The 21,738-nt window shown below is 37.6% G+C and overlaps 1 protein-coding gene across 1 annotated transcript in view; it reads left to right on the top strand.

The window, feature by feature from the left end:
• The window catches only part of LOC150076901 (proteasome activator complex subunit 4-like), a 514,513-nt gene that overhangs the window by 211,378 nt on the left and 281,397 nt on the right, over positions 1–21,738 (top strand). Inside the window, exons 20-21 of the mRNA XM_090386346.1 lie at positions 478–570; positions 9,776–9,831. Coding sequence (XP_090242472.1) covers positions 478–570; positions 9,776–9,831 — 149 coding nt within the window. The remainder of the gene's footprint in view (positions 1–477; positions 571–9,775; positions 9,832–21,738) is intronic.

Genomic DNA, 21,738 nt, shown 5'->3' with positions numbered 1-21,738 from the left:
TAGAATTGGAATTTCTTTAAATGGAAGCAGTAAGAGGCATTTTAACTTTTTTTTTTTTTCTTGTAGTTGTTGGCGCATCGGCTTCTGTGGCCATAATGCACCTCCCAAGGTTTTGTTTTTGCAGTACTTTGATCTCATGACCTTTGGGTTGCCAGGCAAGCACTTTACCCACCCAGCTAGCCGGTCGGTGCATTTTAACATGATTTTAAGTAGGCAAGCACATTACTTTAAGCTATGTATGAACTTGTTTTTGGACTTCTAGGGAAGCAGGAATGATCTCTCTCTCTCTCTCTCTCTCTCTCTCTCTCAACTTTGCCATTAGATTGTACTGTTTTATTCTTATTGGGAGTAGTGGTGTTGGTTAGTAACTTCTGATTGAACTTCATACTTTCCAGTATGAAACCCTTAAAAAGAAAATGAATTTTACTGAAAACAATGATTTTTTTTTCGGAAAAATAATGTACATTTGTTTTATAGAGATGAGGTTCAACATAGTCTGAATATTATTTTGGATTGCCTGCAAGGAGCTGCAGCAGCTTTGGATATGTGGCCTGGAGAACAAATCAAGTTGTAAGTCTGTTTAGATAATGACTTTTTTATTCATAGCTGAGTGTTGAATGTAGGAGGCCAGTGGTATGTGTGTTTTGTCTGATCATGGTTCTAAGCACCATGACTGCTGAATGTAGTTAATGATAATATTTTTGTTAATGTTGAAAATCACCATGATTATGAGAATGCTGTGAACTACTTTGATCTGTGTGGTCGGGCCACAGTATAAGTAGACCATTTTATTTTATTATTATTTTTTTATTGTAATATTATGGGAACTTTCATGGGGCTATCTGCTACCAGTGTCAATTTATTCTGTTATTAGACTGCTTCAGTATTCTTACATTGGGCACGTGCTGTAGGCTAATGATAAAATTTCACACAGTTCCAGGATATCTCATGATTTATAGAGCACACTTCATGTCTATGGCTGCTTCCCCGCCCCCCACAAAGCTGCCATAGAAATGGTTGGTGTCCATTGTTTGTAGTAGCATTAGTAGAGGCAAATGATGCAAGGAGCGAGCTTATACAGCATCAGCCAGAATAAAAATAAATAAATAACCCACCTCATCTGTCCATCCACTGTAATACAATAGAGTGTCAGTTATCTGGAATAATGTCAGACCATTTCCAGATAGCAACATTTTCCAGATAATTGAATGTAAGGTAAAATTAAATAAATTCTGTTACAATGTATTAAGATAAAAGAAAAAGACTTTGAATAGCTTGAAAAAATCAAATTTATTTAATTAAAAAAATAATAATAATAACTTACTAGGGGCTTGCTCACACTTTTCTAAGTAAAATGTATAGGTATACGGAGTAAGTAAAATCTTTTCTACGTAAAATACACCTGTCAATACGCACTTATCGATATTTAATCAGGAAATGACCTATGTAATTATTTACCTTTGCATTTGTAGTGCTTGGCATTTTCAAAGTCTAATAAATACCACTATGTAATAACCTACCTGCATTTACATAGGTCACTTAGAAAAAGGCTTTTGCTTTGGGTTCCATAATGCATGAGGAATATTGTTGCATCCGAAGGAGCAGGACTAAAATATTTAACTGAAATATTTACAAACTATACAAATATTTAAAATATTTACAAACTATACAAATATTTAAAATATTTACAAACTATACAAATATTTAAATTATTTACAAACTATACAAATATTTAAAATATTTACAAATACTGTATACAAATATTTAAAATATTTACAAATACTGTATACAATATTAATATACAAAAAATGTTACAATAGAACATCAAATGTTAGATAGGGATGCACGAGGTTGGTGAACATCATGGAGGCAGTTTTCAATAATTAATTGCATTGTAGTGACATAATTGCCTCGCTCTCTTCTCCCATTGGCTTGAATAAATATCACTAGGGGGAAAACTTTTTTAATGTATAGAGAGATACATAAAAATTCACACATTTATATGTGTATGTATATTAAGATAGTTGTTTTACTGCAAATTTCATGTGGAAAAATTTTAATGTAATTTTTTAAAATCATGTTGGATCGTTTTTTGTTTCACTTGTTGTGACTTATTTTTTTTGTTGTTAAATCCTCAAGCTCCTTAATAATATCAATTTGATTATATAGCATTCTTTCTGGTTTTCTGCCCATTTCAGTGCTGTTTCTTTTCATTGACATTTTACCATAAAAAAACTGAAAAAAATTATAAATCGCACAGTTTTGGGCTGATATTATTTTTACCGAATCTGGAGCTAAACTAAACATAATATGAAATGAAGAGAACAAAATATGTCATGGAAAATTGGGTTTATGGAAGCAAATGCCTAAACTCTATCACTCATGGTTTCTGAGAAAACTCAATCAATCCTAATCCAACGTTTCACCAGATATACGATGTAAAAAAACAGTCATAAATACTCTCAAACATTTGTCTCAAATACTACCATTAATAAAAAAAAGAAGAAGAAAAAAATCAGCCTTTCAAATTATTCTGGATAACTTACATTCCCCTTAACCGACATTGTACTTACTGTAATTTTTATAATACATACGTTTATATAAACTAACCACCTTCACAATGCTGACCCATATTAGGTCCTGCATTACAGTAAAACCTTGTTAATTTGGACCATCTATAATATAGATTGCTTTTATATATATATATTTTAGTGTTAGTAATAGCAAATTATGTAAGACACCGTTTATACAGCTTTCCCCCCCCCCCCATTGGCCAAAAAGTGGATAAAAAATGCTACACACTTCATTTGTCCATTCTTTATAATAAGTTGTCTAATCTTTTTTTTTTTTTTTTTTTTTTAATTTATTTAAACCACATACATCCACAACACCAGATGGAAGTTTATTCTAATAATAACTGTCTGGCTGAAAACAATTTGGTCTCCTTGCAGGTGGTTAGTTTCCAGACACTAAAATTTACAGAACTCTTTCTTGGTAAGAGCAACCTTTTGTGCCCATGACTATTCTTGTTGCTCTTCATCTGTGCCTGTCTCGGCACATAACAGCCTTAGCTGCTAATGCACCAATAAAACTGTATTCCAATCCTATCTTCATCTGTACCTATTCCAATTGATCCACTTCCTGAAATGAGGCATCCAAACCTCTATGGTATGGGGATGGATGCTTCATTTTATGAAGTATGCAGTACACAAGATGAGGTTTAATCATTACTTTGTACAATGAAATAATCACCTCCTTTTTGCTGCTGATAACATTCCTGTATATCATCGACAGGACCCCATGATCTGTATTAGCAGCCTGCCTGCTCAAAATTTCAAGTCAGACTGTACAATCACCCATTGGTATTTAACATTCACAGCTACCTCAAGTGTGTTACTACTGAATTAGTATATTATTTTGGGATTACTGCTTCCCAAAGGCAGTAGCTTTCCTTTATGAATGTTAATCCTCAGTTGCCACTTTTCAGCCTATCTTCCTAATTTCACTAGGTCATGTTGCAGCTGTATATTCTAATTCCTCTCATTAACCACCTTGTCAATGTATGTCACCAGTGAGCTTAGACATTAAATTTGATATGCTTTCATCAGTATCATTAATAAATATTGAAAACAGTAAGGGAACCCAGCACTAAACCCCTAAGGGACTCTAATAACATTAGTCCATGAAGAGTAACTGTCATTAATAACTACTCTTTTGTGTCCTGCAATAGCAGTTTTAATCCCTTTAGTAGTAGTAACTTGTCCATTATGGCACACTGCTGCCATTTATACAGCAATCTTTTATGTGGAAAGTATCAAAAACTGACTGAAATATGAGTGTATCATATCAAAATTATTTTTTGCATCCACTTCCTTTGCTGTTGCATCAGTTGCATGCATAGCAGCCAGTCATATTATCTTCAAAAAGGCCTCTAAGGTTGGGAGAGTACATATCCAGAATTTAAAACAAATACACCAACCGTTTAATTATAATGGTTTAATACTAGAAGCTAAAATGTACCAAACGATACTACACTGTAAAATGATATATGCAAAAGACTGATTTACAAAATAAATATACAATGAAACTTTAATATACAATAAAATATAAATAAATAAATAAAATATTTAAAATACAATAAAGATAAAAGCGATAAAACATTGACTGAAGCTTTCGGAGGCTTCCGCCTCCTTTCTCAACAACAATGATGTTTAAGCAACACATCCTTAAGTAACAGGCTCACAGCACACGTGGTTGACCAGGCGCATGCTCAATATTTCTTCCATACGATCCAGAACCGGGAGCGTGGAAATATAAAACGCTCGTCTTTTGCCAGGACCACAGCTTCTAGTAGAGGGTGAAATCGAACATCCCTGTCCCTATTCATACTATTGTTCTCAGACAAGCCTATCCACAAACTCTCTAGCCACTTACGGTCCCGGAACCTATGCGCCCGGTCAAGGATAACAGCATTCACTGGGGAGACCTGATGATGTTTCTCCCAATAATGCTCAGCAATGGCGGACTTATTGAACTCTGCGGTCTGCATAGCTCGCATGTGCTCCCCAGATGGTCTTTTAGTCGCCATCCTGTCTCCCCAACATAATATTCCCCACAGTCCGGGCATTCGATCTCATATACGACCCCACTACTGGAATCCTCAGGAATGGGGTCTCTGACCTGTGACAACGCTGTGTGCAACTTCCGACCCGGAAGCTGCACACAGCGTGTCTGAAAGTCACGTAGCATTCTTGAAACTCGATCTGACAAGCCCGGATAGTAGGGAATATAAACTGTGGCGACTGGAACGGACGGTATTTCATGATTAGGCTCCACGCCTCTATTATATTTATCAATGACCCTCTGGGGGTAACCGCATTTCATAAGATCCGCCCTAACTCGCCCAATTTCTTTCTCTCTCTCTCCTCAGAGGTGCTACAATGCGTCCTAACCCTACCCAAAAGTGCCCTGGCCACGCTGTTTTTATGCTGGGCAGCCTGTGCTGACCTATAATGGGTGGACTGGCTCCTACACATAGGTTTCCTAAACACTGTAGTACTAAGCCTGGAGCCTTCTCTACTCACCATTACGTCCAGGAATGGGAGGGAACCATTCACTTCCACCTCTGAGGTGAACTGTATAAAAGGAGAGAACTCATTGAGAAAGCCAACTACATCCTCTTCTCTCCGCTTTTACACCAAAGTGAACGTGTCATCCACGTATCTCTTCCACTTGCGCATAGGGAACTCCAAACTTGTAAAAACCCTATTTTCTAACTCTTCCATTGCCAGGTTTGCGACAATGGCGCTAATAGGAGAACCCATAGCTGTGCCGTGAACCTGTTTGTACATTACTCCTTTATACAGCAAAGTCGTACTCGAAAGACATAATTCTACACCACAGCATATATCCTCTACACTTAGGTGCGATCTAGTACTTAGGGTATCATCTCTTTGCAGTGCCACCTTTACACATTCCACCCCATGGGCTATGGGTATACAAGTAAATAATGACACCACATCTAGCGACACCATTATTTCATTCTCCCGTACATTTTGACTTTTAACGAAGTTCACAAAATCTACACTGTCTTTAACAACAAACATAGACCGTCCCACTATAGGAGAAACCATCTGCGCCAGGAATTTTGACAAAGCATAGGTAGGGCTCCCAACAAAAGAAACAATGGGTCGTAACGGGACCCCCACCTTATGTGTTTTCGGCAGCCCATAAAACCTGGGCAGCTGACACCCCGTTGCATGCATAGACCAGTACTTTTCTTTAGAAATCTTACCCGTTTTTAACCAGAGCTGTAAAATCTTATTAACACGTTGTTCTAAACCGGCTAGAGGATTTCTGCGGATGACCTTGTATGTATTATCATCCTGTAATAAATCTAGTGCTTTTTTATGATAATCATCACTATTTAATACTACTGTAGATCTACCCTTATCTGCCGGCAGAAACACAATATCTTCATGCAGCTTAAGTTCCTTTAACGCTTTCATTTGATTACGGGTGAGATTAGGGGTAGCCTTTCTGGCCTGACATAGGATGGCTGAGGCTTTTACCCGGATACGATTAGCAATGGGTTCTGGCAATTTACGAATTGCCCTCTCAATACCCATAGCTGTCTCAGTAATCAGAGGTTTAGGGGGTAACAAGGCAAACTTAGGCCCTAAAGCCAATACCCCCTCTTGCTCTGTAGTTAAAGGTTTACCACTCAGATTATGAATAAAATTAGATTTATTAACCCTATACATATTTGCCTGTTCTTCCTTTTTGAAGATATTGTCAGTGTTTATGGCCATACAGTTTTGCAACACATCCGGCAGTTTCAGAAGTGCAGCATAGGAGAGGTTAAGCAGCAACAACACCTAAGATTTGCGTACCGTTGTAGGGAACATGGATTCATTCCGCATGGATTTAGGATTAAAGCACCATTTGAGGATGTGCGAATGATGAGGATTATTACGTGGTATCAGAAGAAGGTGTTGAACACTTGGATACAGAAATTACATGATGACTTAAGATGCAATAGGAGATTGATTGGTGTATCTCTAGGTAACATTAGTTACCTAGAGATACACCATTAGAACCCATTGCTAATCTTATCCGGGTAAAAGGCTCAGCCATCCTATGTCAGGCCAGAAAGGCTACCCCTAATCTCACCCGTAATCAAATGAAAGCGTTAAAGGAACTTAAGCAGGATGAAGATATTGTGGTTCTGCCGGCAGATAAGGGTAGATCTACAGTAGTATTAAATAGTGATGATTATCATAAAAAAGCACTAGATTTATTACAGGATGATAATACATACAAGGTCATCCGCAGAAATCCTCTAGCCGGTTTAGAACAACGTGTTAATAAGATTTTACAGCTCTGGTTAAAAACGGGTAAGATTTCTAAAGAAAAGTACTGGTCTATGCATGCAACGGGGTGTCAGCTGCCCAGGTTTTATGGGCTGCCGAAAACACATAAGGTGGGGGTCTCGTTACGACCCATTGTTTCTTTTGTTGGGAGCCCTACCTATGCTTTGTCAAAATTCCTGGCGCAGATGGTTTCTCCTATAGTGGGACGGTCTATGTTTGTTGTTAAAGACAGTGTGGATTTTGTGAACTTCGTTAAAAGTCAAAATGTACGGGAGAATGAAATAATGGTGTCGCTAGATGTGGTGTCATTATTTACTTGTATACCCATAGCCCATGGGGTGGAATGTGTAAAGGTGGCACTGCAAAGAGATGATACCCTAAGTACTAGATCGCACCTAAGTGTAGAGGATATATGCTGTGGTGTAGAATTATGTCTTTCGAGTACGACTTTGCTGTATAAAGGAGTGATGTACAAACAGTTTTCACGGCACAGCTATGGGTTCTCCTATTAGTGCCATTGTCGCAAACCTGGCAATGGAAGAGTTAGAAAATAGGGTTTTTACAAGTTTGGAGTTCCCTATGCGCAAGTGGAAGAGATACGTGGATGACACGTTCACTTTGGTGCAAAAGGGGGAGAGAAGAGGATGTAGTTGGCTTTCTCAATGAGTTCTCTCCTTTTATACAGTTCACCTCAGAGGTGGAAGTGAATGGTTCCCTCCCATTCCTGGACGTAATGGTGAGTAGAGAAGGCTCCAGGCTTAGTACTACAGTGTTTAGGAAGCCTATGTGTAGGAGCCAGTACACCCATTATAGGTCAGCACAGGCTGCCCAGCATAAAAACAGCGTGGCCAGGGCACTTTTGGCTAGGGTTAGGACGCATTGTAGCACCTCTGAGGAGAGAGAGAGAAAGAAATTGGGCGAGTTAGGGCGGATCTTATGAAATGCGGTTACCCCCAGAGGGTCATTGATAAATATAATAGAGGCGTGGAGCCTAATCATGAAATACCGTCCGTTCCAGTCACCACAGTTTATATTCCCTACTATCCGGGCTTGTCAGATCGAGTTTCAAGAATGCTACGTGACTTTCAGACACGCTGTGTGCAGCTTCCGGGTCGGAAGTTGCACACAGTGTTGTCACAGGTGAGAGACCCCATTCCTGGGGATTCCAGTAGTGGGGTTGTATATGAGATCGAATGCCCGGACTGTGGGGAATATTATGTGGGGGAGACAGGACGGCGACTAAAAGACCGTCTGGGGAGTGGGGAGCACATGCGAGCTATACAGACCGCAGAGTTCAATAAGTCCGCCATTGCTGAGCATTATTGGGAGAAACATCATCAGGTCTCCCCGGTGAATGCTGTCATCCTTGACTGGGCGCATAGGTTCTGGGACCGTAAGTGGCTAGAGAGTTTGTGGATAGGCTTGTCTGAGAACAATAGTATGAATAGGGACAGGGGTGTTCGATTTCACCCCCTACTAGAAGCTGTGGTCCTGGCAAAAGACGACCATTTTATATTTCCACGCTCCCGAGCCGATTCCGGTTCTGGATCGTATGGAAGAAATATTGAGCATGCGCCTGGTGAACCACGTGTGCTGTGAGCCTGTTACTTAAGGATGTGTTGCTTAAACATCATTGTTGTTGAGAAAGGAGGCAGAAGCCTCCGAAAGCTTCAGTCAATGTTTTATCGCTTTTATCTTTATTGTATTTTAAATATTTTATTTATTTATTTATATTTTATTGTATATTAAAGTTTCATCGTATATTTATTTTGTAAATCAGTCTTTTGCATATATCATTTTACAGTGTAGTATCGTTTGGTACATTTTAGTTTCTAGTATTAAACCATTATAATTAAACGGTTGGTGTATTTGTTTTAAATTCTGGATATAGCCAGTCATATTGGTCACACAAGATCTTCCCATAACAAATCTATGCTGTACTTACAGCATTCCTATCAACATAATCTCGAATTGCTTTTTTAATTACAAACTCCATTATTTTCCCTAGAACAGAAGTCAACCTTACTGGTCTGTAATTACTCACTTTGTCCTTTGATTGGTTGGTTTGTTGGTTATTTGATTTTTTGTGGCGAATTGGCAGCTTAGGGCATAATGCAGCAATTCATTCACCCTTTGTGAATAAGGAAGGGTATTTGCACACCTCCACTTTTTAAATATCTCCCCCTGAAGCACGGAGTTGGGGAACCCCCGGTGCCACTTGACCTGTAATACTAAACTTCCCTCAAAGCCAAGCACACTCATAATTATGGCTAAAGGCTTGCTTATCTCTTTTACTACTTCTTTTAATATAACGGTATAGAAGGAAGGCTCATTTTAGGAATGAGTCTGCCTTCAATTACATCATAGTGGATTAGGGAACAAATATATTACAAGTCGCTTAATGTGATAATACAGATTTTAATTTCTTAAAATCTGCTAATAGAATTATAATACTTATATTTTTATATTTATATTAGTGTTAATTACTTCATTTGTTTTTTTTTAAGCGTGCAGTCAATCCCTCTATCACTCACTCACTCCACCTATTTCTGTTTCTTTTTTTGAAATGGCTTTCTCTTTTTCTTTTCTTTTTTTAAATATGTATTTCCCAATATAAAAACCTACAGAAATTCAATCCTAGCATTGTTTCTTCTCTTGGCTTAACTGTCAACTCATCCAGTGGTTTCTATGACTTTTATATTTAGGGTTGGCATTAAAAAAATTGCCACATTAAATTATGCAATCAAAAAGATTATCATTTAGTGGAATACATTGGGTAAGACTTCTCTTTGTTAAGGGAAGTGTACAATTATCACAAATTTCATTTTTTGTGCTATTTATATGGTGTTATTTTTATATCTGAATAATTACATAACTAAAAATATTTTAAATATTTTTTTCAGAGTTCTATCTAATATGCCTTTATCTTATAATCGAATTCAAGAGACTGGCACTAAAGGTATGTAAAAAGCATGAAAATTATGATTCATGTTTATTATTGTTATATACTGGATGATCAAAGTATCTTCCTCTGATTTAATTTTTGAAGATATTTTACTTATCTAGACAGCACTTACTACTTCGTTGAAGAGCTCATTTCATATTTGTAGAGAGAAAGTTTCCTGATTTATGTCATGCATACAGATTTTTTTCAAAAGGAAGTTTGGCCATGCCAGAAATATATGGTTATCTCCATATATGCAAAGGCACTATTTAAAAATTAAAATCATAAAGCCCTTTAATGGGAAATTGTAAGTAATTTTCTTATGAACTCCATAATAATGAATTGAACTTTCTAACCTGAATAAACCCAGATACACCTGTTATTCATCTTATCTATTACTGCCAATTTTTAATGCAGTACTTCTTGCTTCTCTATTAGTTCTGTTAAGGGTAAAATAGAGAAAAACAACATGTAATCAGTAGCAACTCATATGGGTATCATGAAAGTAACTATCTAGTACAAAATGTGTGAGTGTTTGTGCTCACACGCTTTTCTGTTACTGGGCTTCTGTTATTTGTTAAATCATATTATCCATGGTATCCTGGGTGATTTTTGATCACTCCTTGTTGAAGGTGTTTAGAGCAGCTCTAGGCAATGTTTGAATGCCAGTACATTTTTGTCCAGTTTGTTTCACACATGCCCAACTAATTAAAGTGATATGAGCAACATGACCAATCCCTGTGCTTGACACTTTCCTTGTTCTGTAGGTTGTTGACCAACAGTGCCCTGTAGGGTAGTGCACTATCATCCAAGAGCATGTCTTTTTTTTTTTTTTTAAGTTTCTGTATTGTGTGTGGATTGCTGATGCATTTTGTGACTGTCATTCATCTCCACCAAATTTATCCAAGAAAAGACTCAAGACTAGTGGGTAGCAGAGGTCTGGGTTCACATCCTTTCTTAATAGGGTTCCCAAATATAAATCTAGCAATTTTTATTTCTTTTTATCATGTATCATATCTTTTTATCATCTTTTAAGGGAACAAAAGGTGATATTTTTGTTCACGGCACTAATGACATTAAGAGTAGGAGATCTGCAGACTTACTTAACAAGTACAGGTCAGTGTTGTAAAAATGTGGTGAATTTGGATTAAATTTGAAAGTGTCTGCAGTTCTGCTAAAACACAATAGGAGGGAGCATATGATGGGAGCCTTGTCAATTGATTCGGCCCTGGAGAGATTGTGCAAGTTATAGAATTTTTCTCAGCGTGGTCTGTGCTTTTTAACAGGAGAGACTGTTTCTACAGGGATGGGATATACTTAAATAGAAAAGGTGTAAGAATATTTGCTGATGCTCTCGAGGCAGTGTTTTAGGTGGGTCAAAAAACTGCTAGCTTGGGGGAGGTACACAGACTAATCGATTAACAGTAGTCGCAGGCAGAGATGAAAGCGATTCTTGCACTGCTTCTATTGAAATAAGCAGCAGCCTGGAAAGTAAGGTTTTCAAGAACTGCTGGGAGTCATCATGGAACAAGTAAATACATGGGTAGTGTTAGGGTAACTAAGAGTAAGAACAGGTGCATGTATACATGCATGTACATCAATCCTAGGAGTATAGTAAATAAATTTGATGTATTTGAAGTTTTGGTCAAGGCATCAAAGGCGGAATTGTTGGGGTATAAGTGATGCAGTGTCACACAAATGTAAGGAATGCAGAATTTGAATTTGGTTAGTACAATGTGTACAGAAAGGATATAGTGGATAGTGTAGTTTGAACAGAATAGGAAGGGAGGAGGGGTTATGCAATTAGTTAAGAAACATAAAATCGAAGGCAGTGCATTCGTTTGACATAGGTGGCCAGTGCAACGTTGATTCAGTTTGGTGTGACACTCAGTTTTGCTTTCCCTGTGCACAGGGAAAGCAAAACTGAGAGTAGGTGTGCGTTATAGGCCTAATGACCGATGAGTACAACAAACAACTGTATAGAGAAATTGAGTGGGCCAGTAAATCAGAATGTCTTATAATGAGAGATTTTTAACTTTCCGAATATCACTTGGTGATATCTCGTCACTCATTCACTCACTCACTAGCAAGGCTTTTTTGAAATTATTGGATGACTTTCTACAGCAGCATGTTCAAGAGGCAACTAGAGGGAGTAATACTCTTGATCAGATTATCAGCAGTGGTTATTTATGCATTAAGAATCTGCAGATATAGAAACCACTATAAGGCAGTGATCATAGTGTCCTGATGGGGGATTTACTTAGTATGGGAGGCAGCAAAGGAAGTAAGCAAACCCTTAGCCATAATTATGAGAGTAACCTTGGATTCAGGAAAGGTTCCCCATAAACTGGAGATGTGTAAACGTATCCCCATTTCACCAAGTGGGATCAAAGAGTGACACGAGTAATTAGACCTTTTAGTTTAACTACTGTTCCGAGGGAAATAATGGGATCACTAGTTAAAGAATCAATGCAGGATCATGTAGACAAGACTGCAATTATAGTTCAGACAAAACATGGATTTGTTAAGGGGAAATCTTGTCTGACCAATTTTATTGGATATTACGATGTGGTCACAGAAAATAACTGGATGCAAAAAATAATTTTGATATCATATACTTGGATTTCAACAAAGCTTTTGATATGGTTGCACATGGAAGACTACCATACAAATTGGAGCAGTGTGGCTTTAAGGGCAAGTTGCTGCTAAGAATAAAGCGATGGTTGAGTGGGAGAAGACAGAGAGTGGTAATCAGTGGACACTGCTCTCGTGAACTAATGTTATTAGTGAAGTTCCCCAGTGTTTGGCCCATTGTCGTTTTCTATATTTATGAATGATATTAATGAAGGTATAACAGGCTTAATGTCCAAGTTTGCAATTGATACAAAGGTTGCCAGGGTTGTTAATGACAGTAATGACAGTACACTATTGCAATAGGATCTAGAAAAGTTGGGCAGATGAGCTGAGAAGTGGAAACTGAAGTTTAACATTGATAAATGCAAAGTATTGCACATAGGTAATAGTAACTCCAGAGTAACGCACCAATTGTGCGTTACACTCAGGGTAGTGCAAAATGAAAAAGACCTGGGGGAATGTGCAGTCAGATATGAAGTTTTCTGAGCAGTACAGACAGGGATGCCAGAGCAGCTCATGGGATTTTGTCAGTGATATACAGGAATTTTGCTATGAGTGATAAGAATGTGTTATTCTTTTGTATAAGGCAATGGTCAGGCCACACCTTCCATACTGTAACATGTCTGGAGGCCTCATTTTAGGAAAGATGTAGAGCTGGTGGAACAAGTACAGAGAAGGGCAACGAGATTGAGGGGAACAAAAGCGTGCTCTTACCAAGAAAAGCTTAAGTTCTACAAATTGCAGCATCTGGAGACTAGGTACCTGCAAGGTGATCTAATTGAGGTGTACAAGGCTTTGAATGGTTTGAGCATGCTCAGTGCTGATACAGTTCTTCCCTTTGCTCAGGTTATGCACTTGAACGGGCATAGATTGAAATTAAGGAAAAGCAGTTGCAGAATAGATGTGCAGAAATTGGCCTTTAGCTAGCAGGTAGTTGATTGCTGGAACAAACTTCCATCTGTTGTGGTGGAAGTTGATAATAGCTTAAATAAATTCAAGGAAGAACTGGACAAACGTTTGGAGTGAATGGATAGGTGAATTTTTTTTTTCTTGACTGATGCTGTATGAGCTTGCTTTCTTGCATCATATGCCACTACTAATGCTTATATCACATAAGCTATCAATATTCTCATATACTGTAGTTGCCCATCCACCATATTATGGTCGATATGGTGGATGCACAAAACAAAATGTTCTTGGTTTGTGCATAAGTTTTATTTTTGCTTGCTTTTTTTTTTTTTTTGGTAGAAATCATAAATTATTATTATTTGCTAATGCTCTGCACAAATTGGGCAGTCTGCTTTATAAATACTGTAACATCCAGAATCCATCTCTTTTCGATATACCTGAGTAATAATAGAATTTTGTTACCCCCCCCCCCCCCCCGGCTCTCTGTCTCCAAACAAATTAGAATTCCAGTTTTCCCTAATATTCTAGTTTCCATTTTGAAACTAATGGTTTTATGTCTATTTTTTCATGTATTCTAAAAATTGTTTACTTTTGTTACCCTCCACCCCACGTTTCCATGTCAATAATAACACTACCCAACATTAGTTTTACCTCTAGAAAAGGCTCCAGGTGCCAAGCATTATTGTGATCGAGTGATTCTTTGAGCTATTTATAGAGCGTTTTCTCACTGCGACAGTTCTTGTTAATTTGGAAAGTTTTTCTTATGTTTAAAGTAATTTATTGTTAACTTACTCTTACGAATTGTAAGTGAGTTACAGAAAGGAAAACCACCTTTCTTTTTTTCTTTCCTTAAAACTAAGAAACTAACTTACACCACTTGGTCACTCTAGCGGCACTGCTCCTGCCTCCCCGCTCCAAGGCAGGTAACCTTGGTAGAAAAGGTTCTCTACCAAGGGCTAAAAGGAGCTAACATGGATCACGAAGACCGTTATCCATCTGTTGAGCCTCATGCCTCAACCTGTTCAAGACAGACTAAACTGACTTTGACACTTCCCATCCTAAGAGACAAAGAACAAAAGGATCCAAAAAGGAATCGCCACTGTTTCTTATAATACATTCCCAAACAAATCAACCGATAGGCGCACTTTCTCCATTTCTTATTCAAAAATGTCTCGAGAATGCTGCCGGACCACCTAAAATGGTGAAAAGACCACTCAGGAGATCCAATTATAGAGACTATGAATAGTAGGCACTTGAAGCCCTACTAAGAATCTCAAAATTTGCAAATATTCCTGTCACAGTAACTCCACATGCCACCCTAAATTCATCCAAAGTAGTGCTGTCTGAGTGGGACTTAATAAGTGTTACTGAAGAGGAATTAGTTCAAGAGCTACAAGACCAAAAAGTTGTACAGGCAAAGTGAATTAAAATAAAAAAAGATGGTAAACTGGTTCCGACATGTAGTGTTATACTGACCTTTTCAACACCAATCCTTCCAGCTACAGTTAAGGCTGGATATCAGAACTGCCATATCCGACCTTATATCCCCAATCCCCTCAGGTGCTTCAAGTGCCAAAATTTTGGCCATGATCAAACAGTGTGTAGAGGGGTTTCAGTGTCCCCAACTGTGGATCCAAGGATTACACAGACAGACTGCCCTGCACAAACACCAGTATGTCCAAACTGTAAGGGTAACCATCCAGTTTACTCAAAAGTCTGTGAAACCTGGAAAACAGGAAAGAAGATACAGAAGTACAAAATAGAAAACAAAATGACTTACCAAGAAGCAAGGAAACAAGTTTTGCTCACTGTACCAAAACTCATATATGCAGCTGTAACACAAAAATACAAATCGGAAGGAACTCAAACTGAAGTATCCATACCACCAGCTACATCCATTTCTGACTGGGCTCGGGCTGGTCTAGTGAGTCCACAGGAGTCCCCTAAAGAACAAGTAAAAGACCAAGCAAATAATACCCCAATCACCGTACCACCAACTATTACTCCATCACGTTCAGATACTGAGAGTCTGAGAAATCTTAAACTGCAAAAGACTCTAACCACAGATATGGAAACCAATGACACCACTAACAGTGATGAAACCATCTTAGAAATACATGCTGAGGAAGACTTGGATACTGCACGACCCACTTTCCTGAGAAAAGATAAAATAAAATCGGAATGCCATAAACAGATTGTCTCTAAAAAACGGTCAGAAATACTTTCCACTTCAAAAGCTAAATAATGGATCAGTTGATTCAGTGGAATTGTAGAGGCCTCCGTAGCAACATAAACGATATTCACAATTTGATAAATCAGCATCATCCAGTAGGCATGTCTACAATAAACGAATCTCTCTCCACAAGTGACACTTTCAGTTAAAACTATACCTTGTTCGGGCAAGACAGGATCACTACCCATGGTTCACATGGTGGTGTAGCTATATTGATTGACAGTAAAGTCCCGTTCAGATGTATTCCTGTACAAACCACTTTAGAAGTAGTTGCAGTATGCCTTGTTCTTGGCACAACACTTACTCTTGTATCCATATATATCTCACCAAATCAGAACTGCTTGATAACTGAACTAGATGATCTTATCCTACAACTACCCTCTCCTTTCTGCATATTGGGTGATTTTAATGCACATCACCAGTTATGGGGATCTTTGCAGACAGACAGACAACCGGGGCCGCAAAATAGAGGCTTTTCTTGTAAAGCATAATCTCACACTGCTTAACACAGGCTCCCACACCTATGTCCATTTTCCAACAGGTTCAACCTCTGCTATAGACTTGTCAATATGCTCACCCACATTATTTCGAGACTTCAATTGGAGAGTTTCAGAGAACCCATTAAATAGTGATCATTTTCCTATAATCTGTAAGCTCTGCACAAGGAGAAACTTTACCAGAAAGCAGTCGATCTAAATGGAAATTCTCAAAAGCTGACTGGAATAAATATGCATCCAGTATTACACTAGAGGATGATATTATCCAGCATCACTCCATAAATAACTCCGTTAAACACATCACAGAACAAATGTTGGCACTACTGCTACTACCATTCCTCAAACTTCAAATAAAGGATCTAAACACAAAATCTATTGGTGGAATTCATCATGTAACACCACTAAGAGAGAAAAGAACAAGGCATGGAATCAGTTTCAAAAGAATCCAACCACTGCCAATCTCATTATTTACAAGAAACTTAAAGCTCATGCCTGTTACATTCGGCGAAAAGCTAAAAAAGAATCTTGGATTCGTTTTGCCTCATCTGTCACCAAAGACTCAAGTGCAGGACTAACCTGGCAGAAAATAAGATGCCTTACTGGTAAGGCATCAGTTCCTTCCCCAATCATCATCTATAAAGGACAGGAGATAACCCTTCCAGAGGGTATTGCAAACATCCTCGCGGAATCTTTTGCTCACCATTCTGCCTCAACCGCATATAATCCAACTTTCCTAAAAGCCAAAAGAATAGCTGAAAAATATAAAATAAATTTCGGAACGAAGTCAGCTTTCTCTTATAGTGAACCACTAACCATGTATGAATTAGAAGAATCTTTAAAAAAATCAGCCAATAGTGCACCTGGCCCAGATGGCATATACTACCTAATGTTAAAGAATCTAAATGAGAGAACTTGTTACTCTCTCCTAAAACTTTTCAACTGAATATTTTTCGCAAATTACTTTCCCCTATCCTGGCGACATTGTGTAGTTCTACCCATTTCAAAACCAGGAAAAGACCAATCAGCGCCGCATAATTATAGACCAATCTCACTTACTAGCTGCGTGGGTAAGACTCTGGAAAAAATGGTACACAGTCGTTTGATTTGGTATCTGGAAACTCAAATTACTATGAACAATGATCAGTTTAGATTTTGTAAAAACATATCTACCCTAGATTTTATGATAAAGGCTGAGGCAAATGTGCGAAATGCATTCATAAAGAACAAACATTTGGTCATGGTGTGCTTAGGTATAGAGAAAGCCTTTTAAACCATGTGGCGTGATGGCATCCTTTGTGATCTACATGCTCTAGGACTAAGAGGACATTTACCATCATTAATATAGAGCTTTCTCAAATATCGAACCTTTCAGGTTTGTTATCAAAGTGCATTCTCCAAAATCTGCATACAGGAGGAAGGAGTCCCACAAGGGTCAATCCTCAGTGCCACACTCTTCGCAGTTAGAATACACACTCTAACAACAACCATCTCGAATTCAGTAGAAACTTAGCTTTATGCTGATGACCTCACTATATCCAGTCACTCGCAAAATATGTGTTCTCCATTGAAAGGAAACTCCAACTGTCAATAAACAAAACTCAATCATGGATGTTACAGAATGGTTACCCACTATCTCCACAGAAAACGTTTGCTATACACTTCTGCAAGAAACAGAAACTGCACCCTGATCCTGAATTGCGCCTGGGAAATCATGCTATTCCAGTCAATGATGATATTAGATTCCTAAGTTTAATATTGGATAAGAAATTAAACTTCCTGAAATACATACAGCATGTACAAACTATTTGTTTGAAGAAAATGAATATCCTTAGAGTGCTTTCTGCAATATCATGGGGAGCTGACCAATACTCCCTTCTTCACCTATACAAAACCATAATCTGATCCAGACTAGACTATGGTGCACCCATATATGACTCAGCTAGAAAATCAGCATTAGAGTCCCTCAGTACCATTCAACACAATGCACTTAGAATAGCTCTAGGTACCTTCCAAACATCTCCAGTGCATAGTCTATGTGTTGATGCACATGAACCTCTATTATCCTTATGGAGACAGGTGCTACTGCTTACATATGCTGCCAAACTTCGGAGTATGCCCTCACATCCTATCTGGCCTTACTTCTTTAACCTGTCTTTCCTAAATTTCTACAGGAATAAACCAAATGAAAATAAACCTGCTGGAATCAGATTGAAGGTTGTTGCTCAGAATTGGAGTGTCCCACTCGACAATATCCACCAAGACACTGGAGAAATGGAGCCTCCGTGGTCCACTTTTAAACCTTTATGTGACGACTTTTTTCGAAAGTGGGGAAAACAGGTGCTGGACAATCAAAACATACAGCAGCTACATTCAGCCCATGCATCAGAAAACACACACTGCTGCAAATATATACTGATGGATCCAAATCTGATACAGGTGTAGGTGCTTCAGTGGTTTTTCCCACTTGTGCAATCTCTGAAAACTTTTCCCTAGTTGCAGTATTTATACCGCTGAACTCTATGCAATAAAAAAGGCTATCGAACACATCAACAACAGGTCTAATGAAGAGATAATAATCTATACTGATTCATTGAGTGCAGTAACTTCTTTAAAACACAAATGTTCGAACTCTCATCGTATTCTGAAAGAAATTAGAGCACAGTTAATTAATCTCGCAGAATATAACACAGAGATAAGGTTCTGCTGGATTCCTGGTCATGCTGGAATCCAGCATGACCAGGAATATCCTCGAGTGTCCCCACAATCGTGCTGCTCGATTAACAAATTTTAAATCTGCTTTAATCCAAAACAGTTCATTAGAGATGAACCATATTCTCAGGGATGATACACATTTATCCAACTTATTTAATTTTTTAAAACGAATTCATTTATATGAACTTATCTGACATATGATGGGGGGAAAAAATCATTTGCAGAATTTCTGTGACAGGCACAATTTGGCCTTATTTGCCCTTGTGCCAATAAACTTCCATTTAAACCAACCAACCTCTAGAAAATCAGTGGTTGTTTCTGGTCAAGTTTTATGTATAGAATTTAAAATCAATCATAAAAATTTTGTATCATGTCTCAGTTTTAAGATATAGATAGATAACTGAATTCTCTACAAAGATATCATTACTGTTTGAAATACAATTTTTAAACTTATTAACTTTTGGTTGGTTTTGTTTATTGGGCTAAAAATTAAGCAAGTACATCATTACTTTTGATTTTGGTGCACTTTTCCAGATAAGTCAGTATTTTTATTAATTTTATTACACCATTCAACTGTTCAATATATAGTGTATGATAAACTACGCTATAAGAATTCACCTTCTGTTCAAATTTACCAATTACTTTTACTGTTTTTTAGGTTAATGCATTATTAAAAGCATAGCCAGGTGGGCAGGAGCAGCAATACGTAGCACATGCTTCTTGATTAGACCGGGGTTCGAGCCAACCGGGCTAGCCGAGTGGGTAAAGTACCTGCCCGGCAATCCAAAGGTCGTGGGTTTGATTCCCGCCTCGGGCTTGGATCAAAGTACTGCAAAAACCTTGGGAGGTGCAATATGGCCACAGAAGCCGATGCGCCAACAACTACCAAATAAAAAAAAAAAAAAAAAAAAACGGGGTTCGAGCCCATGACCACCAAATACAGAGAATGCGGAACGGTCAGGGAATGACCACCGCATATCCCCGGAGCAATATGGCCTTAGTTGCTAATGCTCCTAAAAACCAAGCAACAACAACAACAGCATTGTTAAAATGGAGAAGACAAAGCACAGAACTTGCATCAATCACCCAGTTAACTTCTGCTATGTTTGTGGATACTTAACCCCAAAAACTCAAGGGAAAAAAATATACAATGTCACAAAAGTGTATTCACAAGTATTCACAAGATAACAGGTAATATTGTAGACTAACTCACATTTTCAGGCTCACATTTTTCTGTTTGAACAGAAATTTTGTGAAGCGGTATAGCATGAGTGGAGGAGCACATTTCTGGAGGTCACTGCCATAAAACAATAAAACAATTTGCAGTTCTGGTTTATTGGGCTTTTCTGTTAGTGCAATATAATTATAAAATGGGTAGCAAACTCGATCTTTTTTCATTTGCGATAATACCAATACCTGAAATTCCGTGGGTTTTTACGTTATTATAGTGAAATGTGTTTGCCCTTGCACGAAATCTTCAGTCATGTGAAAGACATAAATTTTCAGAATCTTCTCTTCATTCCTATTTTTTAAGTTTCATAAACTTGTTACTCCGTATCTCACTTGAAATTTGTGTATGCCATGTTTGTCGTTATTGATTGCTTATCTTTTTTATTGTTTTAAATTTTACAATAAAAAAAAATGTCAGTGAACAGAAATATCAATTAATATGTATATATTACAGTGCTATATTTACTGTAATAGTTATTTATTTTTTAGAAATTGAAGATGTTTAAATCTGTGTTAGAAAATTTGATTGGCTTTCTAACTTTTTTTAGTGTTTTGCTTACCACACCAAATATTTTTTGAATGCTCTGCCCCATTCCTATTTTTCCCATAAGCCCTGTTGTTTTTAATATGCAAAATACCATAACGTGGAGATTTTTAGGAACACATGTACCACATTATAGAAGAACTGACTGTAGTTTAAGTAGAAATGAAATTATTCCTCAATCCTTAATTAATATGATTAGAATAATTCCAATTTTTTATAGTTGCCACTGCAACTTAAACAATACTTTTTTAATTAATCCTTTGTTTACAACTAAAAAACTACTAATGTGATTTTGAACCAAAATTTGATCAATTATATCATAATCATTTATATAATTTTCTTATTATTAATTGTTATTTGTTTAAAAATAAATAACAGAAACTTTTTATGCTGATCAGTATAAAAAGTTTGTTAGAGAATAACAAGTAAATGAATAAAAACATTCGAAGAAAACTAGTTTTCTTGAATTTTTGACCCAGTGGCAGAAGGAAGAATTCCTTTAACCATTAGATGGAGGGAGAGTTAAGTGAAATCACAAAAGCAGCGTACTGCTCTCTCAAGCAGTCTTCCTTCAAGACTAGTCCTTTACATCATGAATGAATGAGTGACTTTCTATGAAATGGTTGTGACAGTTTTGTGCATTCTTGACTTCTGTTAAAGCCAACCACACACAGTGGCGGACAAAAAAACTGAATCACCTTAAAAAAAGGTAACATTTGTAGTGAAATGTATAAGATATTGTTTGATTACAGTCATTTTGTTTGTCGCAAAGCAAAGGTATTGCATCAGACAGTAATTGCAAAGTATTGCATCTGACAGTAATTGCAAAGTATTGCATCAACCAGTTCTATAAAAATGGCATTGGAAGGGGTATATACGTTCATTAGTATCCTGTTTTTCAGAGGTGTAAGCATGGTTCCATATGTTCAGGTGATACCAAGAAAAAAAAAGTAGCTGTTACTCTGTCTCAGGAAGGACTTTCTACATATGCTATCGCTGCAGTATCCCAGGTGCTGAAATTAAAGCGTGAAACCGGTGATGTGAAGAGAAGACCTGGATCAGGCTTTCCCAAGATCGATATTTGAAATGGCTATGCCCTCATAATCACCATGCTAGTGCTCCTGACCTAAAATTGGACTTTGAGATGGCCTCTGGTGTTGAAA

This window comes from Mastigoproctus giganteus, chromosome 12 (genome assembly GCF_048544385.1).
Source record: "Mastigoproctus giganteus isolate SK-2022 chromosome 12, ASM4854438v1, whole genome shotgun sequence".
Classification (NCBI taxonomy): Eukaryota; Metazoa; Arthropoda; class Arachnida; order Uropygi; family Thelyphonidae; genus Mastigoproctus; species Mastigoproctus giganteus.
This window is presented reverse-complemented; position numbering and strand designations above follow the sequence as displayed.